At 35.8% G+C, this 26,970-nt stretch overlaps 1 protein-coding gene across 1 annotated transcript in view; it reads right to left on the reverse strand.

Annotated features, from left to right (window-relative positions):
- Positions 1-26,970, reverse strand: part of CYLD (CYLD lysine 63 deubiquitinase) — a 66,872-nt gene that overhangs the window by 21,220 nt on the left and 18,682 nt on the right. Inside the window, 3 exon segments of the mRNA XM_038531067.1 lie at positions 3,505-3,621; positions 5,210-5,308; positions 6,259-6,267. Of these exon segments, the coding sequence (XP_038386995.1) occupies positions 3,505-3,621; positions 5,210-5,308; positions 6,259-6,267 (225 nt within the window).

The following is a 26,970-nucleotide window of genomic DNA, read 5'->3' on the forward strand; positions in this document are numbered from 1 at the left end:
AAAATACTCAAGGTTTAAGAAAAAAAGTGAATACACAAATCAAATGTTGTAGGAAAAAAAGCTTTTTAAATATATCAATGAAATTATAGAAAAGAAATGTTCTTTCACACTGAAATTACTTCTATTTTCTAATTTAAAGATGAAGGCCTACTCCATATAGATCTCATGACTTTATAGATCCCATTTAGGACCCACATACTTACAAACACTTAGTATACAACATCAGACTAGAATCAAGACCTTAAAAATATTCTACTACTACAGAAACTGTATGAAAGTAAAGTTATTGCCTAAACTTGAAGAATTAATGTCACCTAGGTTATGACAAACCCTCGGTATTACTAGTTTCCTTTCCTTAGAAAGAAAGCAGTTCATAGGAAAAGGATTCACAAAGCTACCAGTAACAACAGGGGGACAGAGTGGGGCTGCCCCACGGCCACTGTGGATGGCTGCCTGCCAAGATACTTGAGAGAGCTGGTACCTGCTAACATATGGGCCAAATCTTAACACAACTAGTCTACTGGGAGACAGAATCTCCTGAAGAAGCACCATTTAAGGAAGCTTCCTGCTCTACGGCTAGAAAGAATTCTTGGGGATAAGGCCCTGTCTACCCTCACAACATCCTACCCAAGCAGAAACGAAGGTACAAGAAGACAAAATCAGAGATCTCACTCAAATCATTTCCCATGAGTATTTAAGCCCAAGTGATGAAACAGTAGACTTGGACATTGGTGTATGTATAATATACATTTGTGTGTATATAACCTAAATAATCCAGGCAATAGCTTAAAAGTCACTATAGAGTCCTACAGTTCTTGTAACTTCTTATTTAGATTTAATTTGCACACAATTACTAAATGGACTCCATGCCAAGCCCTGTGCGAGGCATTTGGAACTCCAGTCTGGCAGAGGAAACAGGCGACAAACAATTATGATGGCACCTCACCTAACCAAGGAGAGGCAGGAAAGGCTTCCAGGAGAAAATAATACCCAAGCTGAGATTGAACAGATGGATACAAGTAAGCCTAAGCACGGAGTGGGAGGAACAGGAAGAAGGATTTCCAGGCAAGAGGTACAACAGGCGCCAAGAAAAGAGAAAGTATGGCACGTTCCAAAATGGCCCCACTCCAAGCATGGCTAGAGCAGGGATGCAGGACAAATGACAGAGACAAGTAAGAAGTCATGCCATAAAAGGGTCCAACAAGCTAAAGTAAGGAATATGGATTTTTATGTTCAAGGGCTAGGAGAAAATTAATAGACATAAAGCAAAGGAGAGACACAAGCAGATACATCTGCAGAAAAATCAACCAGAAAGTAATGTGAAGAGAAACACAGTGTAGTGATCAAAAGCGTCAGCTCTGGCGTCAAGCAGACTTGGGTTGGAACACTGGCACCACTACAACTAGCTGTGTGGCCTTGGGCAAGGTATCTAACCACTGTAACAAAATAAAAAGCAAAAATATCTACCTCACAAAATTGGTATGAGGACAAAGTAATGCATACAAAGCATGTAACACCATGTCTAGTGTATACTGTAAGTCATCAAGAAACGTCAACTTCAGTGATGATGGTAGTGATGATAAGGATGATGGTGATGACAGTTATTCAGAATAAACTCAGAAGGAAAAAGGGTGAAGCAGATGAACCAGCTGAAAGGCCATTATATTAACTAGACAGCAATAACAGATCTGAACTAAGGCAGTGCTTACATAAATGAAGAATATGAGAAAGATTCTAGTGATACTGAAGAGGAGAAGCTCCAGGAAACTTGGTGACTAGTGGATGTGACTAATGAGAGAGAGAAGTCCAAGATGAAACCCAAACTTCCATTTTTGGCAACCAAACATGTCTCCATTTCCTCACTCCACAGAAGCATAACCAACCGAGGTCACTGATAGCTTCCTTTGGCTAAATCCAGCGGGTACCTGTATGGTCTTCCTCTTACTTCCCCTCCCAGGAGCATTCAATACTGCTGTCCACTAGCTCCTTGGCTTCTTGACCCAACAACCTGCTGGTTTTCCTCAGTTCCTTCCAGTGGCCTTTTCTCTGTCTCCTCTGTCTCCCAGCCACTAAATTCCTTGGGACTCAGTCTCATTCCCACACTCGCCCCCCACCACTCTCTATTCGGGCCATAGTATTCACAGGACTTTAATCACCAGATATGTGGGGGCAACTTGCATATTTACTTCTCCAGCTCTTAACTCTTCTAAGCTCTGGACCTACATATCCAACTATCTACTTGACTCCAGATCAACTCTGGATATTTAAGAGGTCCCTGGAGCTCAACATTGTCAAAATCAAATTCATTACCTTCCACTACAATTGCTGAAGTCTGCAAGCCAGAAAACCAGGAGTATCATCAATGCCTCTTTCTTCCTCAGCTCTCACTTTCAGCCTGAGTCTTATCAATTCACTTCCTAAAGATGTCTGACACCATCCACTTCCCCCCATCCCTTCCCCAACAAGCCTCGCCCTAGCTGCTATAATCTATTTCTGAGCCCTGCAACAACCTTCAATGGTGCCCTCATACCCACATGGTCCCTGTTTCAAGCCACTGTCCCCCATGCAGCCAGAATGATTTTCAAAAGGCAAACTTGGTCATGTCACCCCTTGCTGAAAATCCTTCAGTGGCTCCCCATTCCCTTTAAATAGGGCACACCAGGCTCCACATGCCCTGGCCCTGTAAGCCTTTCTCATAAAATGTTATGCTTCTCTCTTTGTTCTAGCTACTCTGGCTCTTTTTAGTCCTTGGCAAACACAGATTCCATTTTTCCACAAGACCTTTACATATGCTATTCCCTCTGCCGAAAAGGTTCTTTGTCCCTTTTCACTGTGTTATCCTACGCTCCTCTGGAAAACTGAAACTGTGCTGCTTCCTCAGAGAAACATCCTTGAGCCCCTGTAAGTAAAATCCACCTTTAATACACTTTAATGGCATCATGTGACTTCACTGCACTCATCCTGATTGCAATTCTCTGTTCTGTCATGGTCTGATTAATGTTTGCTTTAATAACTTGATCGTAAATTCAGAATGGGCAAGGACCGTATCTATTTTTCACTCACCATCGTAACCCCTGTGCCTAGAAGACTGTCTGGCACATAGTAAGCACTCAATAAATATTTACTGAAGAGATGAACAAAGAAAATAACCAGAAGAAAAAGATGTTCCTAAACCAAGGAAAGGCAAAAAAAGGAGTGTTTAAAGAGGTAAGAAAGACCCAGACAGGAAAGACTTTAAATGATTCAACTGATTTGAGAGATCTACCCTAAAGATCAGCTAAGAGAAGAAAACGAGCTACTAATACATTTTCTGAATGTTATCTTAATTCAAGCAGTGCAGTTCTAATTGTATACAATATTTTAGTTCAGCCACATTACTAAAAAAATGGCATACTCATTTTGTTTCCAAAAATTAGATATTCTGGTGAAAAGCCTTTTTTCTTTTTTTTCCTGATGAGTTAAAGGGAGAGGATCATTATAAAGAGCACTAAAATTATAGATTACCTTCATCAATGTACCATGTGTTTTTTGATTTGGATTGTGGTTGTGAGTCAACAGAAGATCCATTTAAAGTATAAAATAATTCAGATCTGTTTCTATTTCCAGGGTCTGAGGTAGATCCTATGGATCAAGAAAAGTTCCTTTTAAAAATAAAGTCAATATGGTGTGAAAGCTTTTCCCTAAGAGAAATTAACATGCATACAGTGTTAACAATTGCTTAAGAAAGCAACACATGTATAAAACACGATGTATTTTATTAGCGTTTTCAACCACTTTGGCAACGTCCAAAAAATAGATAACCATTTTGGCAATGTGAAAAAATTCTTCCACCCAAGAATCAATATAGGAAAGGAACAGGAGGAAGTTAAAAGTCTGTTAAAAACAAAAAGAAAAGTCTGCTGTTGTTTTTTTAAAAGACAAACAGCTTTTAAAAATTATTTCATCTATTATGACTTATTTCCAAATGTTCAACATCAGCATTCCCCAATTTCATGTGATGAACCTGTTGGCTCCCAAATTTAACCTGTTATTTTAAAATAGTTCCTTTCAGAAGAGGGTAATCTTCAAATGTTGTATGCATAAATCAGTGCACAAATTAAGTTTAAAAAATTTAAAGAGTTTGGAATTCTTGGTCATCAAATTTCTTGCTTCGTTTCATGTCTTTTAAAACATGAAGCAGTATTATTTTTTTTTACATTAGACTTATTAAAGTAAGAAAGAGTTAGTGTAGCCCTGTCACAGACATTTCTAGACCTTACCCTGCCTCAGTACTTAAGAAGACACAATGTAGGTGAGAACAGGGGATTTCTAGAACCCATACAAAATCTGATTTATTTTTCCAATTTAAAGTAGATAGTTCTATATTTTATGCTTATAACTAGGATCTGCTACAACACAAGTAATGTACATGTCTTCAGAAAATCTGTAAGCTATTTATATTTAAGTGAGAATAACAAGTGTGAGCTACCCTATCTAGCTAGATCCATAAGTTAACATAAAACATAACTTTTACTTGTGTATCCTATTTAATCCTAAATCTCCCAGGGTCCAGTGTCACATAAACTACTTCTTAAAATACAATTTTCTTTAAAACGAGCCAAAGTAGTTTTGTTCACCAGATAACTGAGGAAAAAATATCCTGCTCCTAACCCACATCTGAGTTAACAAACATTCTTACAGTTTTTTAAATGAGCTGTTTAGCTTGTATAACTACCATCCGTTAAAACTATGAAATATGTAGAAGCTAAAGAAAAAAAGCTAAGAAGCTCCACATGCATTGTGAGGGAGTTTTTGGAAGAGAGACAGAATTTTTTGCTTAGCAGTTTGGAATTTATCTTGTGCCATATTTTGTTAGCAAAATCCACATAATTACTCTCTATATACTTAACCCTCTATAACATTATCCAGATACAATTCTTTTGCACAGTTGGAACTCTAAACTTTACATACAAATGTTGCAATTCGGGGGGGGGGTTGTCCAAAAACCAGCTGATACAAACCAACCAAAGACACAGGTCCTTACAGCAAACTTTTCATCAACTGCAAATGGTTGGGAACTTTTTGACTTAAGTCAGAGCACCTATAAAAATTTTTAAGTAAAATACTAGAACTGTATGGAAGAAGAAAGCCTACATCTACATTAAGGAGTAAAGCCTTTCAACCTTCTTTCAGTGCTATGGCAAATCTCATATCATATACTGACCCATACCTGTGGCCTTTGGTTTATTATGACTGGAGGAACCTTTGTCCCCAACACCTCTTGACATAAAGGCAAGTTTGGGAGGCCTCCTTTCCTGTGTCACGCTATCTGAAACAGTAAACATATTTTTTAAGGATAAAAGCAAATTCTTATAGAAGAGAAACAAGTGAGCAAACAAGGACAACGACAACCAAAAAAAACCTCTTTCCTACAAAAAAGCAGCATTTTCACAGTAGATTTATGAATTTTTAAAGGTCAACCCAAGGATTGAGAGTATACCAGAAGAAAAAAAAAATCAATGCTGTACTTTAAAATGTAATTTCTACAAGAAAATACAACCCGAATACAATTCAGCTAAGTATTTTAACTTCTTGAAAATTTAATCACTTTTAGTCAGCATTATTTGATGTGTTAAAACACTACAGAGAATACTCTACTCAGCCTTTTGCAAGAGTTTCCCAATTGGTATCCCGAGAACACCCAGGGGGTTATAAGTGTTCTACACTCATATTTCCAGAAGATGTTGAGATAGACAAAGGTACACAAATTTCTTTACTGCATAATACCAGATCCTTTAATATGCTAATGTGCATTATGAACCTCTCAAAGAGGAATACAGTAAACTTATTTTATAATATTTTTTGTCCCATTCTCCTAAGCATCTCAGATTAATGTATTTCATGGAACACAGTCTGGAAAAAATCTATTTAGAAATATGTAGCAGTTTTTAAAAATCATGTAAGTTAAGAATAACACTGACGAGTATACAAACATGTACACATATAAACAGGAAAAATGCAGAGAACTATGCATAGATTAATGAAGGAGTAATATTTCTGAAGAAAACACTCAAATCTTCTTTTTGGAATACAGGTGTAATAAATTTGGCAGAGTTGTTTTTAATATACAGACCACTCTCAACCTTAAAGGCCAGCAATTTTTGTAAGATATTCACAAATACTGATCAAGCAAATGTGGAAAGTCAATCTGGAATGTTTTTCCCCTGGAAATTTTAACAACACATCTATAAAGTCCAACATGACACTCAGAAATCATACCTGATAAAGCTGTGTATCAGCAAAAACGATAGCACCCACAGTGGATTTTTGAGAACAGAAGGAAAAAAATAGGAACATTTTTACATTTTAAACACAAGGAAAAGGCTACTTTTTCAGAAAAAGGAAATAATACTGAATTAATTATATATAAATCATGCTTGGTAATGTATATAAATCACAGGTGGAGGGGAAAAAGATTGCAGTGTCAAACTATATCTTAAATGTGTCAGAATATGATCAAATGAAAAATTATTTTAATTAAAAAATTACACTAAGTAACCATGATTGCAACCAAGTGATATAATAGTTAAGCTATTTACTAATACTTTAATGATGTTGCTATTCAAGTGTCTCCAGGTATAGATGACAGCTATTGTGGAAGGTAAAATTTTTTAGTCACTGGTAAAAGTTCTCAAATGATAGCATATAAGTTGACTAAAGAAAACCAATTCCCACTATTAACTGTAACTAGCTACATGTAAGTCCATGTTAAAAAGATATGCACATGCATACTATAGCCTACATATGCGATGCAGTTAGTGGTGATTATAACAAAGGCAGCAAATGGTCTTAACTGAGGCAGCCTAGCAGTACCAGGGGGCCACATGGATAAGCCTCTGGTGACCATTCTGCTGGTGATTAGGGGAGGGCTCCAAAGACTGAGAATGCAGAGAGCACTGGAGTTGTAAACAGTGGTTATCCTCTGCCAAAGACTTTGAGGGAATGTCAAATGCTAATTTTGAGGAATAGATATTCCTACAGAATTCTATGCAGATGATGGGTCACATGCCACATTTAACTTGCCCTCCAGCAATGACATATCCATTTTGTTTCTTTGTCACTACTATGTTCAAGATCTAAAACCAAAGCCTTCTACCTTAATGAATTTTAAAAGATCACCACACCACAAGAAAAGGTTAAGTATGGGAAAGTATAAATGCTGCCAAAGTGAGAACAGTATGGAATAGTAAACAATGAATACATCCAGCAGACAATTCTGTGAGATTAAAACAATTCTGCTTAAGAGATATTAAGAGAGATAGCATGATATGTTCACCAAATGGCATGTACAAAAATGTGCACAGCAGCCTTATTCAGAATAACCAAAAGCTGAAATAATCCATTCTACAGCAAAATAAACAAACTGTAATCTGTTCATACAGAATACTACATAGTAATAAGAAAAGAGCAAATGCTGATATACACAACATGGACACTGGCTTGAGTAAAAGAAACCAGATGAAGAGTACCTATTACATATACAGAGCAGAACTACATTCAAAATGATGAAAGTATATACATATCCCCACAATAGCCAAGATCTGGAAGCAGCCTAAGTGTCTACCAGTAGATGAATGGATAAAGATGTAATACACACACACTCACACACACATACAGGATTACTCATCATTAAAAAAAAAGAATGAAATCTTGCCACCTGCAACAACATGAATAGACCTAGAAGGTACTATGCTAAGTTAAATACGTCAGATAGAGAAAGACGAATACTATATGATTTCACTTATATATAGAACCTAAAAAAACAAACAAGAAATAGACTCCTAGATACAGAGAACAAACTAGCAGTGGCCAAGGGTAGGGGGTGGTAGGTAGACAAAATAGGTAAAAGGGATAAAGAAGTACAAATTTCCAGATGTTAAAAAAAAAAAAAAACTGCAGAGATGTAATGTACAGCATAGAGAATATAGTGAATAATATTAAAATAAATTTGGTGACAGATGGTAACTAGACCTATCATGGCAATCATTTTTTTTTTGGTAATGTATAAAAAAATACTGAATCACTATCTTATACAACTAAAACTAATATAATATTCTATACCAATTATAATTCAATAAAAATTTATAAAAAACAGCAGCTCATTCATCATTCTTGTTAATTTAATCAGAAAACAAAAATCTCTTGGAGAATCTTAGGTTTAAAATCATAACAATAAACTAGTGAACAATAACAATTAAACCACAAGAAATGTCTGTGAATTTGAATGAACCATTAAATTAAGAAAAATCACTTAACTGATGTACTGCTTAACATCATCAGCCACAAAAGCTAATTTAGACCCAAATGAGAGTTTAATATCCACAAAGAAAGCTACTAGAGAAAATACTTAGAGAAACTGAAGTATTATAAAAACAGATATCAAACATACTGTACATAGCAACTACACAAAGATCTCTATGAGGGACGACTACTGATCAAAATAAATGTTTTCCTTATATATTAGATCATTTGAAATGAAAATTTGTTGGAAAAACATAGAAGGTCCCTCAGATGACATCAGGGTTGTATACTTATATCTAGTGCCTTCTTTTGGGCTCTATCTCATAGGAGCAGAAGTTCTGTCCACATAAACAACATTCAAGGTGATTCAGACTAGCAATCAATCTCTGTGGAAGGCCACTCAGCATTACGTATCAGAATGTAAAATACACATACCCTTTGACCCGCAACTCTATTACCAGGAAGTTGCCTTTTTAAAAATATCTTATGAATATTTTGTATGAATGCGAGCAAAATATATCCCACTTAAATAATTGGATGAGTACAGATGGCATGGTGTTGAGAGAGAGAAACAATCCATGCAAGGACAGAATTAGCATCCAAAATGATCTTAAAATGCTGAAAGACTAGATAGCTCTGATGATATAAGTTTAACAGGGACAAATGCAAAGTCTTGCTGATGCCCTCCAAATCAACCATACAAGCACAGAATCAGAAGCAGAAGTATACATGAACAAAACTGGAAATTTAAGTCAAGAGTAAGCTCAGTATTTGTTAATTCATTCGATTTAAAGATGCATCCATTCATCCATAATGCAAGAAAGGCATTACAATGGTCTCTGGCAATATAATTCAGACTGTGAAAGGGCTGTCCCCCAAATTTTTTGGTCAATTTTTTTGTCATTGGCAACCATTAGCCCACACATGGATTACACTATTCCACTTCCCTTAAGATGCCCAAGTGTAAAAAAAACATCTTCAACAAACTAGGTCTCATTCAGAGTATCTGGAAATCATGCCACAGGAAAACAGCTAAAATGACACTTCTAGGATGGAGAACAGAAGATGAACGTTACAAAGACACTCAACTCTTAATATCTAAGGGTTGTTATAAGAAAGAGGAACTAGCTGGATTTGTCCTATTTTGATCACTGGCACAGAACTACAATCAATGCATGAAGTTATAGGAAAGTAGATCTAAGCACACATCATATGAGGAGTGACTTTTTCACAATCAGATCTGTCTAAAATGAAATAATCTGATTTCCTTCAGATGACAGTCACTATCAAATGAATACACAGCTCTCTAAGAAGATATGGAAAATAAGACAGGAAGCTATCTTTTAGCTATACTGGGACACCTGCAAACTGATACATATATATATGAAGTTATTCACTGAAGCACTGTTTGTAATAGCAAAAGTTGAAAACAACTGAAATGCCCATCAGTAGGAGACTGGTTAAAAAAAAGTAGGGAACATTAATAAAATGAAATACAATGTATAATTTAAACAAAAGATTAAGTCTACAATTCCTGTACTAATGTAAAATGCTACCTACGATCTATGATTGTTAACTTACAACAGGTGCAACTTCCACTTCTGGAAAGATGAGTAGACATACCTTTTTCTATTCCTCCTGATAAGTACAACTAAAAATTCTGGACATAACATACAAAACAAAAATTAGAAGACTGAAAGGTGGAGAGAAGGCAGACCAGGTGTGGAGCTCCAGACCTAAGGAACAACATGGTGGAGAATTCCCTGGATTTTCTTCTTGCCTCATATATCCCTCTTAGAGCCTGAAGAAGCCAGCAAACTGGAAACACCAATGGATAGACAAAAGAAAGCCCCAACAAGTCAGCTCTCTCTAGTCAAAGGATGAGAAAGAGGAAACCTAGTAAGACAGAAAAATATTAGATAATAATCACTCATCACTAGCCAAACACCATAGAGAAAAACAGTGGCCCCACCCACTCCAACAAAGGCCAACTAGGGAGCCTAGACTTCCACTCATTGAGGGTATTACGAAGTGCTCCAACACACCAGTTGCATGATGTCAGAGGAAGCCAAATCTGGAGCCACCACCTGATAACCAAGCTCTCCCACCCCTATGGTGTCAGTGGAGACCACATGGAGAGCCTAGATTTCCATCTCTGTCTACCTACTGGGGTAGTTCCAGAGGAGGTCTAGTGAAGAGTCATAACTTTCACCATAGCCCAGTAGTGATGAGGCCACTCTCACCCCAGATGTCACTGCAGACCGTGTAGAAAGCCACAATGCAATCCTCTACCCAGCAGGAATGAGGAGCTTCCATCCCATGTATCAACAGAGGCCAAGGAAGGAACAAAGTTCTGCCTCCTCCTGGTAATAATGAGGTGGCATGTACCTCCCGCTTCCCTGGCCAGAGCAATGTCAAAGAAAGCTGGCTAAAAGCTAGTAAGACCTAGGGTCTCAAAACATAATACCCAACTGTCCAGGTTTCAAACAAAAGTCACTCATTATACTAAGAACCAGGAAAATCCCACGAAGAATTTTAAAATAAATGCCAACACTGAGATGACATGATAGAGAGGTTAGAATTATCTGACAAAGATTTTAAACAGCCATGTAAAAATGCTGGACAAGCAATTACAAACACACTTGGGAAAAAAATGATAGAACAGAAACCTCATCAAAGAAATAGAAAGTCTCAGCAAAGAAATGGAATATATAAAGAAGAGTGAAATGGAAATCTTAGAAATGAAAAAAAAACAACCACTCAAATACAAAGCTCAGTGGATGGGCTCAATAGCAAAATGGAGGAAACACAGGAAATCATGAGTGAACCTGAAGATAAAACAATACAAATTACCCAATAGGAAGACCTCAGAGAAAATAAACTTTAAAAAAAGATAGAAAGAAAGAAACAGAAAAAGAAGAGAGACTCAAGGGACTTGTGGGACTTCACAAAAGATCTAACATTTAGTTCATCAGAATCCTAAAAGGAAAGGAGAAAGAGGGGGCAGGCCTGGAAAAAGTACTCAAAAGAAAGAAAGGCTGAAACTCACCAAATGTGGCAAGAGACATCAATTTACCAACCCAAGAAGCTGAGCAAACATCAAACAGGATAAACCCAAAGCAATTCTATGCCAAGAGACATCATAATTAAACTTTAGAAAGCTTAAAGGCAAAGAGAAACTGAAAGAGACCAGAAAAAAAAAAAAAAAAGTATGGGGGTGGAAAAATCAATTCAAATGAGAACAGATTCTCATAAGAAATCAGAGAGGCCCAAAGGAAGTAGCACAGTATTTTTCAGGTGCTGAGAGAAAAGAACTCTTGACCCAGAACCTTATAATCAGTGAAAATATCCTTCAGGATTGAAGAGGAAAGCAGGACATTCTCAGTTGAGGGGCAACTAAGATACTTTGTCACCAGCAGATCTAAAGAAAGTTCTCAAAAGAAAAAAATTATCGAAAAATAGGCCCAATACAAATATACCCAACTGATTTTTGACAAAGGTACAAAAGCAATTCAATGGAAGAAAGAGGTCTTTATCAACAAATGGTGGTGGGACAATTAGACAGACAGACAGAAAAGAAAGAAAGGAAAGAAAGGAAAGGAAAGGAAAGGGAAAAGAAAGAAAAGAGAAGAAAAGAGAAAAGAGAAAAGAGAAAAGAGAAGAGAAAAGAAAAGAAAAGAAAAGAAAAGAAAAGAAAAAAGAAAAGAGAAGTTGTCCATAAAGCAGCATATAGTCCATATGTCCAGAGGCAAATCATACTGACATAGAGAAGATCAGTGTTTGCTAGGCCCTGAGAGAAGTGACTGCTTAATGAGTAGAGAGTTTCCATTTGGTGTGATAAAAAAGTTCTGCAACTAGATAGTGGTGATAATCGCACAACACTGTGAATGTTTTTAACGTCACTGAATTGTACATTTTAAATGGGTAAATATTCTTCTGTGTGAATTATATTTTGATTTTTAAAAACTTAGGAGAAAGTCTTCAATATCCAAAGCTAGGCAAAAATTGTTAGACCTAACACCAAAAGCATATTCCATTTTTTAAAAAATCGTACCTTCACCTTAATAAAAGTCAAATATTTTGCTTTGTGAGAGGCCCTGTTAAGAGGATGAGAAGACAAGCCACACTCTGAGAGAAAATATTCACAAACCACATATTCAAAAAAGGACTAGTATCCAGAATATATAAAGAATTCCCAACTCAAAGGTAAAACAGCAACAATCCAAATAAAATACAGGCAAAAGAAACAAAGAGACATTTCAGTAAAGAAGACAGATCGCAAAAGGCACATGAAAGATAGATGTTCGACATCATGAACCATCAGAGAAATTCAAATTAAAACCACAATGAGGGAGGAGACCAGGGCAAGATGGTGGAAGAGTAGGGGTCCTACTCATCTGGTCCCACAAACTTACCTAGATAACTTTCAAAACATCCTGAACACCTATGAATTCGACCTGAGATGTAAAGAGAGAACCGCTGGAATGGTAAAGAGAGAAAAGTTTTCGCTTCTAACAAGGTCATGGTTGATATTTTTGACTCAGATCACTCATACAACCACTCTACACCAGACAAAATGACTAGAAGGAAGAATTCACCACAAAAGAAAGAACCAGAAGCAATACTCTCTGCCACAGAGGTACAGAATTTGGATTTAAATACAATGTCAGAAATTCAATTCAGAAGTATAATTATAAAGTTACTGGTGGCTCTGGCAAAAAGAGTAAAGGACTCTAGAGACTTCATTAGTACACAATTGAGATCTAATTACTACAGAATTTTAATCTATTAAAAACAGATGAACTGAGCTGCAATCCAAACTGGATGCTCTAATTGCTAGGGTTAATGAGGTGGAAGAGAGAGTGAGTTGATGGAAAGGAAGGAAGCTGAGGAAAAAAAAAAGAGAAAAACTAAGAATTCATGAGGAAAGGCTTATTAGGGAAATAAATGATAGCTTGAGAAGGAATAATCTATGTCTAATTGGGATTCCAAAAGAGGCTGAGAGAGAGAGGACCACAAAGTATATTTGAACAAATCATAGCTGAGAATTTCTCTAATCTGGGGAAGGAAAGAGGCATTCAGATCCAAGAGAAAGAGAGGACTCCCCCAAAAAAATCAATTAAAAAACATGCAACACCTCAAGATTTAATAGTGAAACTTGCAAATTTCAAAGATAAAGAGATAATCCTTAAAGAGGCAAGGAGACAAGAGATTCTTAACTTATATAGGGAGAAATATCAAATTAACAGCAGACCTCTTTACAGAGACCTGGCAGGCCAGAAAGGGCTGGCATGATATATTCAAGGTACTAAATGAGAAAAACATGCAGCCAACAATATTTTATCCAGCAAGGCTGTCAATCAGAATAGAAGAGATATAGAGCTTCCAAGATAGGCAGAAATTGGAAGACTATGTGACCACCAAACTGGCTCTGCAAGAAATATTAAGAGGGACCCTATAAAAGAAAGAGGAAGTCCAAAGAAACAATATACAAAAATAGGAACTGAAAAGGTAATACGATGACACTAAATTCATATCTTTCAATAGTTACTCTGAATGTGAATGGGCTAAATGATCCCATCAAAAGATGCAGGGTATCAGACTGGATAAAAAAGCAAGACCCGTCTATAAGCAGTCTACAAGAGACTGATTTTAGACCTCAGAACACCTCCAGACTAAAAATGACGAGGTGGAGAACCATTTACCATTCAAATGGTCCTCAAAAGAAAGTTGGGGTAGCAATCCTCATCAGATAAATTAGAGTTTATACCAAAGACTGTAGTAAGAGATGAAGAGGGACACTCTATCATACTTATATCCCACTATATCACACTATATCCAACAAGAAGACCTAACAATCATGAATTTTTATGCCCCTAATGTGGGAACCCCCAAGTATATCAATTAATAACCAAAGTAAAGAGATACTTAGATAATAATGCACTAATAGTAGGAGACTTCAACATGGCACTTTCAGCAAATGACAGATATTCTAAGCAGAACATCACCAAAGAAACAAGGCCTTGGATGATACACTGGACCAAATAGATTTCACAGATACATACAGAACATTCCATCTGAATGTAAATGAATACACTTTCTTAAGTGCACACAGAACTTTCTCTAGAATAGACCATATACTGGGTCACAAATCAGGTCTCAATCAATATGAAAAGATTAGGATTGTCCCCTAAATATTTTCAGACCAGAATGCTTTGAAACCAGAATTCAATCACAAGAAGAAATTTGGAAGAAATTCAAACACCATGGAGGTTAAAGAGCATCCTACTAAAAAATGAATGGGTCAACCAGGAAATTAGAGAAGAATTAAAAGGATTCATGGATACTAATAAAAATGAAAATACAACCATTCAAAATCTTTGGGATACAGCAAAAGCGGTCCTAAGAGGGAAATACAATGCAATACAAGCATCCCTCAAAAAGTTGGAAAAAACTAAAATACAGAAGCTAATCTTTCACCTAAAGAAATTGGAGAAAGAAAAGCAAATAAAGTCTACATCAAGCAGAAGAGAGATTAATAAAGATTAAAGCAGAACTCAATGAAATACAGACCAGAAGAACATGGAACAGATCAACAAAACCAGGAGCCGGTTCTTTGAAAAAAAATAATAAGATAGGTAAACCCCTAGCCAGCCTTATTAAAAAGAAAGTAGAAAAGACTCAAATTAATAAAATCACGAGTGAAAGAGGAGAGATCACAACCAATACCAAGGAAATACAAATGATTTAAAAATGTATTATGAGCAGCTATATGCCAACAAATTAGGCAATCTAGAAGAAATGGATGCATTTCTGGAAACCCACAAATTACCAAAACTGGAATAGGAAGAAACAGAAGATCCGAACAGGCCGATAACCAGGGAGAAAATTGCAGCAGTCATCAAAAGCCACCCAACACACAAAAGTCCAGGGCCAGAAGGCTTCCCAGGGGAATTCTACCAAATGTTTAAAGAAGAAATAATATCTATTCTACTAAAGCTGTTTCAAAGGATAGAAGGGGAGGGAATACTTCCAAACCCATTTTATTTTTTTTAATTATTTATTTATTTATTCATGAAAGACGGAGGTGGGGGGGAGAGAGAGAGAGAGAGAGAGAGAGGCAGAGACACAGGCAGAGGGAGAAGCAGGCTCCATGCAGGGAGCCCGATGAGGGACTGGATCCCGGGTCTCCGGGATCACAACGTGGGCTGAAGGCAGCACTAAACTGCTGAGCCACCCGGGCTGCCCCAAACCCATTTTATGAGGCCAGCATTACCTTGATTCCAAAATCAGACAAAGACCCCAACAAAAAGGAGAATTATAGACCAATATCCTTGATGAACATGTACACAAAAATTCTCACCAAGATACTAGCCAGTAGGATCCAACAGTATATTAAGAGGATTATTCACCATGACCAAGTGGGATTTATCCCCGGGATGCAAGATTGGTTCAACACTTGTAAAACAATCAATGTGATAGATCACATCAATAAGAGAAAAAACTAGAACCATATGATCCTTTTGTTAGATGCAGAGAAAGCATTTGACAAAATACAGCATCCATTTCTGATTAAAACTCTTCAAAGTGTAGGGATAGAGGGAGCATTCCTCAATATCTTAAAAGCCATTTATGAAAAGCTCACAGCGAATACCATTCTCAGTGGGGAAAAACTGAGAGCCTTTCCCTTAAGATCAAGAACATGACAGGGATGTCCACTCTCACCACTGCTATTCAACATAATACTAGAAGTCCTAGTATCAGCAATCAGACAACAAAAAGAAATAAAAGGCATACAAATTGGCAAAGAAGAAGTCAAACTCTCCCTTTTCACCAATGACATGATACTGTATATAGAAAACCCAAAGACTCTACATAGCCCAAGATTGCTACAACTCATTCAGCAATTGGGCAATGTGGCAGGATACAAAATCAATGCACAGAAATCAGTGGCATTTTTATACACTAACAATGAGACCGAAGAAAGAGAAATTGAGGAATCAATCCTATTTACAATTGCACCCAAAAGCATAAGATATCTAGGAATAAACCTAACCAAAGAGGTAAAGGATCAACTACAGAACAGTTCTGAAAGAAGCTGAGGAAGACACAAAGAGATGGAAAAACATTCCATGCTCATGGTTTGGAAGAATAAATATTATGAAAATGTCTATGCTACCCAGGGCAATTTACACGTTCAATGCAATCCCTATCAAAATACCATGGACTTTCTTCACAGAGTTGGAACAAATAATCTTAAGATTTGTAAGGAATCAGAAAAGATCCCGAATAGCCAGAGGAATATTTAAAAAGAAAACTAATGCCGAGGGCATCACAATATCAGATTTCAAGCTGTGTTACAAAGCTGTGATCATCAAGACAGTATGGTACTGGCACAAAAACAGACACACAGATCAATGGAACAGAATAGAGAACCCAGAAATGGGCCCTCAATTCTATGCTCAACTAATATTCGAGAAAGCAGGAAAGACTATCCACTTGAAAAAAGGACAGTCTCTTCAATAAATGGTGTTGGGAAAATTGGACAGCCACGTGCAGAAGAATGAAACTAGACCATTCTCTAACACCATATACAAAGATAAACTCAAAATGGATGAAAGATCTAAATGTGAGACAAGAATCCATCAAAATTCTAGAAGAGAACACAGGCAACAACCTTTTCGAACTTGGCCACATTAACTTCTTGCAAGATACATCTATGAAGGCAAGGGAAACAAAAGCAAAAATGAACTACTGGGACTTCATCAAGATAAAAAGCTTCTGCACAGCAAAAGAAAGAGTCAATAAAACTAAAAGATAACCTACAGAATGGGGGAAGATATTTGCAAATGACGTATCAGATAAAGGGTTAGTATCCACAATCTATAAAGAACTTATCAAACTCAACACCCAAGAAACAAAAACTCCAATCATGATATAGGTAGATGACATGAATGTAAATTTCTCCAAAGAAGACATACATATGGCCAACAAGCACATGAGAAAATGCTCCGCATCACTGGCCATCAAGGAAATACAAATCAAAACCACAATGAGATACCATCTCACACCAGTGAGAATGGGGAAAATTAACAAGACAGGAAACCACAAATATTGGAGAGGATGTGGAGAAAGGGGAACCTTCTTGCACTTTTGGTGAGAATGTGAACTGGTATACCCACTCTGGAAAACAGTGTGGAGGTTCCTCAGGGAGTTAAATATACAGCTACCCTACGACCCAGCAATTGCACTACTGGGTATTTACCCCAAAGATACTGATGTAGTGAAACGCCAGGACACCTGCACTCCAATGTTCATAGCAGCAATGTCTACAATAGCCAAACTGTGGAAGGAGCCTTGATGTTCTTCGACAGATGAATGGATGGATAAAGAAGATGTGGCATATATATACAATGGAATATTACTCAGCCATCAGAAGAGATGAATACCCACCATTTGCTTCAATGTGGATGAAATTGGAGGGTATTATGTTGAGTGAAGTAAGTCAGTTGGAAAAAAAAAAAAAAAGAATAAATAAATAAATAAATAAAAGAAATAAGTCAATTGAAGAAGGACCATATCATATGGTTTCACTCATATGTGGAATATAAGAAATAGTGAAAGGGATTATAAAAGAAAGGAGGGGAACTGAGTGGGAAAAATTAGGGAGGGAGACAAACCATGAGAGAGACTCCTAACTCTGGGAAATACACAAAGGGTTGCAGAAAGAGGGGGGGGATGGGATAACTGGCTGATGGGTACTAAGGAGGACACTTGATAGGATGAGCACTGGGTGTTAGACTTTATGTTGGCAAATTGAATTTAAATTTGAAAAATGTAAAAAAAAAAAAACCATAATGAGGTATTACTATACACATCTCAGGATGGCTAAAATAAAAAATAGTGACAACACTAAATGTTGGTGAAAATGTGGAAAACATGGACCACTCATCTATTGCTGGTAGTAAGAAAAAATTGTATAGCCACTCTGGAAGATGGTTTGGTAGTTGTTTAAAAAAATGAAACATACAAATAGCATACAACTGACAATCACGAACCTGGACATTTACACTAGAGAAATGAAGACTTAGGTTCACTTGCATCCACTGTACACAAATGTTTATAAGAGCATTTATACAAAATAGTCCAAAACTGGAAACAAACCAGATGTCCTTTGATGGGTAAATAATAAAACAAACAGCGGCACCTCCATTACATGGAAAATATTACTCAGCAGTAAGAAAGACTAAACCAGTGATACACACACATTGACAAATTTCCAGAGAATTACTCTGAGAAAAAAGCCAATCTTAAAAGGTTACATACTGTACAATTCCATCTACATAATATTCTTAAAATAACAGAATTACATAAATGGAAAATACATTAGTGGCTGCCAAAGGTTAAGGAGAGGGTTAAGGAGGGAAAGAGTATGGTGATAAAAGGGCAACACAAAAGATCCTTATGGTAATAGGAATGTTCTGCATCTTGGCATATCAACATCCTGGTTGTGATACTGTACTCTAGTTTTACAAAATGTTACCATTGGGGAAAACTTTGTAAAGGGTACACAGAATCTCTCTGTATTACTTCTCGCATATGCATGCAAATCTATAATAATATAAATATTTTCTACCATATATGTGTTAAAGGGCTTATAATCAGAATTTATAAAGAATTCACAAGATTCAATCATATTTTTATTTATTTTTATTTTTTAGATTCAATAATTTTTAAAGCCTAGCAAAAGATGTGCACTGATACTCTACCAAGAAAGATACATAAGATGACAAATAAACACATGAAAAGATGTCATTGAGGAAATGCAAAATTAAACCATAATTAGATACAATTATCAGAACAGCTAAAATCTATACAACTGACCATACACAGTGTTGGCAACTTGTGTGGGAGAACTAGAATTCTACCAAGCTGCTACCGGGAATGTAAAATAGCACAACCACTCTGGAAAGGCAGTTTGACAGGTTTGGTGGTTTTTTCGTTTTTGTTTTTATCCAAATTAAACAATTACCTACAATAGTACCAGCCATTCTACATCTAGGTATTTACCCAAAAGAAATGAAGACCTATGTCCATACCAAGACCTCACATGAATTTTCACAGCATTATTCCTAATAGCCAAAAACTAGGAACAATCCAGATGTCCATCAACGAGTGAACAGATAAATCAACTGGTATATCCATATGTTTAAAGGGAAAAACATACAGTGTCTTTTCCTTTACTCTCATACGACACTTTTGACACTTCTGGTCACCAAGCGTGTAGGGAGTTTTCCCACACCAACTGGGTGTCTTAAAATTCAATTCTGACACTATCTGGAGCCAGAGGCAAATCCCATACCTTAAGAGCTCAGTCCCAAAGACTGTCCTCACTGCAACACCAGTCACAAGTTCCAGGTTGTCTATAGTACTACCGACTGATCAACTACAAACCAGGGTTCCTAGGACTCCCTCCTTGGGTTACATAATTTGCTAAAATGGTTCATAGAACTAACGGCAATACTTACATTTACCATTTTATTATAAGGGACATAATAAATTATACAGACTAAAAACCAGATAAATAGGTTAAGGGTAGGACGCTTGGGTGGCTCAGTGGTTTAGCGCCTGCCTTTGGCCCAGGGCATGATCCTGGAGTCCCTGGATTGAGTCCCAAGTCAGGCTCCCTGCAAGGAGCCTACTTCTCCCTCTGCCTGTGTCTCTGCCTCTCTCTCTCTCTCTCTCTCTCTCTCTCTCTGTCTCTCATGAATAAATAAATAAAATATTTTTTTAAAAAAGAGAGAGACTTAGGGTAAGGCTGTGGGGAAAGAAGGGGCACAGAGCTACCATGCCCTTTCCCAGAGCAAAACCCTCCTGGCTTCTCCATGTGGTTCAAGCATCCTGAAAGCTGTCCAAACCTTATACTTTAGGGATTTCTATAGAGACCCCATCAAGCAGGAATGATCAATTATTGACTCCATTTCCAGCCTCTCACCCTTTTCCCCTCTCTAGAAGATGGGGACTGGAGCTGAAAGTTGAAGCTTCTAATCATAGCTTGGTCTTTCCAGTGACCAGCCCCCATCCAGGAGCCCACCAAGAATCACCTCATTAGAAAAGAAGACATTCCTATCACCCAGGACATTCTAAGGGATTTAGGAACTCTGTGTCAGGAATTTGGGTCAAAGACTAAACATTAGCAAGAACTGAGGATGGATATATGTAAAATATATTTAATAGTTATATTAATATATATTAAGTAATATATAAACTATATATTACATATTAACATACATTAAATAATATACTTATAAAACATACATATAAAATTATAGACCATCAAGAATGAAATAGTTTTCAGGAATAAAAAAGACACATGGATGAGTCAAAATGAATTATAATGAATGAAAGAAGTCAGACCAAAAAAAGAGTACAGCTTGAGTTACTGCACATCTATAAAATTCCAAAAAATGTGGACAAATGTATGCTAACATGAAGATGATCAGTGATTGCCTGAATATGCGGGGTGTGGGGGGTGGAGCAGGGCAGGCAGTGGAAGTGGGAGGAAATAATCACAAAGGGCATCCTTGTAGGTAATAGATATGCTATCTTGATTGCAGTGAATTTAAGAAACAAAACAAATAAGCAAAGGGAGAAAAAAAGAGAGAAGCAAACCAGGAAACAGACTCTTTTTTAACTGAAGAGGTAGAGAACAAATTGAGGGTTACCAGAGGGGAGGTAGGTGGTGGGATGGGTAAAATAGGTGAAGAGGGTGGAAGAGGGCACTTGTGACAAGCACCAGGTGCTGTATGGAAATGCTGAATTACTAAATTGTACACCTGAAACTAATATTACACTGTGTTACCTGGAATTTAAATAAAAACTTAAAAAAAAAAAGAAAGACATAGAAGAAAAGTAGGTAGTTGGGGGTCAGTGTTGGGAGGGGAAGATCTCACATACCCTTTTCAATTTCTGTGTAAATGTGCATGCACTGCATAATCTAAAAAGGAAAATTTGCATTACATTCCCAACCTCCAACACTAAAAAAAGAAGACACAGACTGGACTAGAAAAAGCAGAAATGTATAATTTCAGGGTGGCGCTAAACGATATGCTCCATCACAACAGCTTTAAGAACGTGAACACGTCAAATTAGCTATGTTAGAGTTGTTAACATTTGAAGCAGAAATGAAGAGGGAAAAACTTTAAAACAGATCGAAGACCCTTGCCTCTTTTAATCAAAGATATTCTTCCAAAGCCCACCATAACAAGTAATTGATGGAGATGAATTCTTTCCTAATCTCAGCAGCTGTTGAACTGCTTCAAAACAGTTTTAACTGCTGGGAATATTAATTTTGTCCTACAAATGAAGGTAATTGGGCAAGAAAAAGAAACTAAGGAACTAAAGGAGCCACTATGACTCTCTTGTCTCCCCAGAAAGGGATGTTAATGATGACATGAAATACAGATGAAGATTCACTCAAAGCAACTAATTTTCATGTAGACAACTTTACTTTTTAAGTCTATTTATGAGCTTTATTTTGTTGGCAAAAAGTATAATTTGTGTATTACATTATAAAAGCTGGTATCATTCTTAATTATCTTCTATTCAAGGTTTATGAAACTAAGCTTTAAAAGGAAAAAATAAAGCATTATTTCCTTTCTTGTCGCTGCTCTGAGAGCCAAGAATAATGACAATGAGAGCCACTGATCTAGAAGATCAAAGTGTGCCTGACAGGTGATTCCCAAGAGATTCGTGTAACTAATTTTTACTATTTTAATCCTACATTAGTATTTAAACAAAACAGAATTGTAAATGTTTTTGAAGATAAATACTATTAAAGAATTCCTTTGTCAGGTCATATAGAATTCCATCATAGGAAAAATAGAAATGGTAGCTTTTCCTTTCATTTCTTTTTAAGTGCTACTGTAGAACCCAAGATCATTTACATTTCAAACCAGACTGAGACATGGAAAAAAACATACAGAAATACAGCTCTAGAGTTTGGCTGGGGGAGGGGGGGGAAGCGGTAGGGAGGTATTTCAAGTCTTTATTCTACTGCAGACTAAGAGAAACACAATCAATTATACAGAAGCCAACCTCATATTTCAGGTATCTTTTCCTTTCTAAAATTATAATACTAAACTAGTATTCTCTCTAGTCTCCCAATTTACTCAGTGTAATGAATTATATTCACTTGTAAAATGCAAAATTCAAAGAAATTCAATGAAGGTAGGTAAAAAAGGACGATTACACTAATAAGGTTTTGAGTTTTTCAAAAGCACCCTTTGGAAACTTTTTTTGTAGCCTTATTATTTTTTTTTAAATTCCAGTTAGTTAACATAAAGTGTAATATTGGCTTCATGTATAGAATTTAGTGATTTGCCACTTACATACAACACCCAGTGCTCATCAAAAGTGCCCTCCTTAGTCCCCATCACCCATCTAGCCCATCCTCCCCTGCCCACCTTCCCTCCAGCATCTCTCCGTTGGTTTGCTCTTTATAGTTAAGAGTCTGTTTTATGGAAACCCACAAACGTATCTTATTTGGTCAGACAAGTTAAATTACAATTATCCATGTGATTTTGGAGAAACAACATTAGCACAGAATTGGCTACCCCCATAAGAACACTCTAATAATGAAAGAAACTTTATTTTACAAATGATTCCCCTTAGCCATCCAGCAAGTTAACATTATAAAAGTAGCATAATTCACAGAATTTGTTTAGGACAGGATTTTTCAACTTCAGCAATACTGCCATGTTGGACCAGATCATGTTCTGTTGTGGGGGCTGCTCTACTGCATTGTAGGATGTTTACTTAGCAGCATCTCTGTCTCCACCTACTCAGTTCAAGTAGTATACTCCCACCCCAAATATGATAATCAAAAATGTCTCCAGAGATTGCAAAACATTCCCCGAGGTCAAAATCACCCAAGGTTGAGACCTACTTGGCTTAGAAATGAAATGACCTAAAGCTGACCTAAGCTTTTGTATTAAAGCTTAAAAACAATTTTTTAAAAAACTTAAAAATTCAATAGTTCTAGTATGAAACAACACTGTATTTGTATTTGAATCAAAAACTTAAATGGGTGATGGGTATTACTAAGGAGAGCCCTTTGTGATGAGCACTGGGTATTGTATGTAAATGATGAATCACCTGAAACTAATAGTACACTGTATGTTAACTAACTGAAATTTACATAAAAACTTGAAAATAAGGGGAAAAAACTATAAAATATAATCAATCATAAAACCCATCATACCTACCCAGAGAAATCCCCCTTTTTCTTGAATAAATGTGCTCCATATTCCAAAATATATATTTAAAAATAAAGCTGTTATGATGGAGTAAGCTCATACCAGGCCTCTTCTACTGAAATAATAGATTTAAACTTTGACAAAACACATAAAAACTACCTACAGGCACTGGAGAGTGAAGAAGAAAAAAAAGAAAGAAAAAAGAAAGCGAAACAGGCAGATTATGAAGGAGACTCAAAATTTAAAAGAAGGGGACAATACAAGGATATAATCCAAAACGGCTCAACATACTTTAAAAAAGGAAATTGTGACCCATTCTCAAAAGAAAAAACCACAATGGATACCAATCCATAGACTATTTTGATGTTGGAATTGGCAGTGAAGAAGAATTTTAAAGGAACTATTATAACTATGCTTAATGAGGAAAAAGAAAATATGTTCACAGTGAAGAAGACAGCAATATCTCACCAGAGAAATTAAAACTATTTAAAGAAACAAATGAAAAAGAACAAGATGGATGTCTTAAAAACACTTCTAGAAACATAAAAGGCAATATCTGAAAAAATATTTCATTGGATGAATGAATTTTATCCCTAAAAACACAATGTAGACAAGAGAAGGGGAAATCTGTAAAATTCAAGATAGAACAGTAGAAATTATGTAAAGAACAGATACATAAAAGTATGAAAAAAATAATAAGAGCCTCAAGGACTGTAGGCACAATACCAAATATTCCAACATGTATCAATATGAAGCCACAGAAGGAAGGAAGATTGAAAGAGACAAAGAAAGCACTTGAAGAAATAATGATCAGAATATTTCCTACTTTGTTAAAAGATATAAATTTACATATCCAAGAAGTTTAGTAAACTCCAAGCAGGATAAATATGAAGAAAACTATGCAAAGGACATCACAATTAAACAGTTGTTAAGCTAAATATAAGGAGAAATCATCAAAGCTCCCGGAGAAAAACAACATATTGCATTACATAAAGGGGGATGATTTAAATGACAACTGACGTTCACCAGAAACTATGGAGGTCAGAAAATGCTGGAAAACAGAATGAAAAGAAAAAATACCAAACTAGAGTTCTATATACACTCAAAATATCCTTCAAATATGAAGGCACAATAAATACAGTAAATTTTGTTTACTGAACTGTAATTCAGTAAACAATAAAAGAAGTTCTTCAGGATGAATGAAAATGTTAAAAGGTGGATACCTGGATCTTTCAATTTCTTTAAAATATATATGATGATATATAGAACATTTTCTTGTGAGTTTTTAATGTACATAGATGTAATGTACATGACAATAGCATAAAGAAATGGGGAAGAGGTAAAAACTGACATAGTAGCAAGTCATCTACATTTTACATAAGGTTGTACAACCCTAACAACACTAAAATATTAAGGATATCTATTCTAATCCTTGGAGAAAGTACTAAAAGCAATATGACAATGAAATGCAGCTAAGAAGCCAACAAATTTAACACAGAATTCTTAAAATTTTTCAAATAATCTGCAAAAAAGGTAAAAAATAATATAAGAGGAAAGAAAACCAGGGACAAATAAAAAACAGATAATAAAATTATAGTTCTAAACTCAATAATACCAATAATTACATTAAATGTTAATAGATTACACAACAAAGAAAAGACAAAGATCATCAGTATAGATTTTTAAAATTATATGCTGTTTTAAAAAAAGGAAGTGGGATAAAATGAAGAAAAGGAGAGAAAACATCTCAATCCAATAACACAGTAGGTATAAAGCAGAAAATTAGGGCAAATAGAAAACAATAAGATAGTAGAAATAAATCCAATTATCAGTAATGATAAGTATTAATAGATTAAATCTTCAGGTAAAGTACAAAAATTGCCAAACTAGTTAAGAAAAAAATGCTTAGTCCCCACCACCCATCTAGCCCATCCTCCCCTGCCCACCTTCCCTCCAGCATCTCTCCGTTGGTTTGCTCTTTATAGTTAAGTGATTTCTCACTATACACTATCATAAGGGACATACCTAAAACAAATAAGCGATTGAAACAAACAAATAAGTGACTGAAAAGAGAAACACCTGGAAAATACAAACCAAAAGAAAATCTATCCACTCCATATAAAAGAATTTAAGGCAAAAAGAATCAGTAGCAATGAAGGTAGTGCCTTTTTCCCCTCTCCCTCTCTTTTTCTCTCTATATAGACAGATTATATAACCATAAATAGTTCAAATTACCTGGAAGATATAACAATTCCAGACTCTAGGTACTTAAAAATTCTAAACTTGTATGCAGCAAATAACTATTTCAAAATTTAAGCAAACCCTTATAGAATTAAGAAGAAATTAACAAATCCATCATTGTGTTAGGAAGTTTTAACATACCTTGTTCAGTAACTGATAGATCCAGCAATTAAAAACTCAAGAATGATCCATAAAATTTGAATAGCATAATAAATTAGCTTGGTCTAAGGGACATATAAAATATGCATGCAATGCATGCAGCTACAATTGGAGCAAACACAGTCTTTTCAAGTCCACACAGAATATCCTGTAAACTGATCATGTACTAGGCCATAAAGTCAGCCTCAACAAATGTCAAAGGATTGGTATCATATTCTTTTATCATAAAGCAATTGAATTTTAAAAAATCGTAATGACTAAAAAGTCACTTAAAAATTTAAAATCATATTTTAAAAGGGCACATGAGTTACATTAAAATAATCATGGGAAATTACAAAATGCTTCAATTTAATGATAACAAGATAATCACATATTAAGTTTTGTGGAATGTAGGTACAAAGAACCTATATCCTTAGATGCTTTACACTAGAAAAAACTAAAAATTAATAAACTATTTAAAGGAGTTAGAAAAACAACAGATCCAAAAAAATAATTTGAAGAACAGAAATTCCTAAAATAGAAAACAAATGTCTAGAAAGGATTAAGAAAGCCTAAATATAGACCAATTTTTTGAATGAAAAGAAGAACACAACTGCAGATACTGCTGAGATTTAACAGAAAATAAGAGATCTTAAGAATGTTATGCCAAAACCTTTAAAAACAAAGATTCAGTGGAAAAAAATCATTAAAAAATAACACTTCCATTAAAGACTTTGAATAGTAAAAGCAATCCTGAGAAAGAAGAGCAAAGGCAGAAGCATTATACTTCCTGACTGCAAACTACCCTTCACAACTACCGGGTAGGACAAGAGAAGCACAAGCTACAGAAGCAAAAATAAATTAATGAGACTACACCAAACTAAAAAGCTTCTGCACAGCTTCATTGGTAAGTAAAAAGGCAACCTACAGGATGGGAGAAAATATTTGGAAATAATAGAACTATTAAGGCATTAATATCCAAAATATGTAAGATTAAGATTTCATACAACTCAACAGCAAAAAACTAACATCCTGATTTAAAAATGGGCAAAGC

This window comes from Canis lupus, chromosome 2 (assembly GCF_011100685.1).
Source record: "Canis lupus familiaris isolate Mischka breed German Shepherd chromosome 2, alternate assembly UU_Cfam_GSD_1.0, whole genome shotgun sequence".
Taxonomy (NCBI): Eukaryota; Metazoa; Chordata; class Mammalia; order Carnivora; family Canidae; genus Canis; species Canis lupus.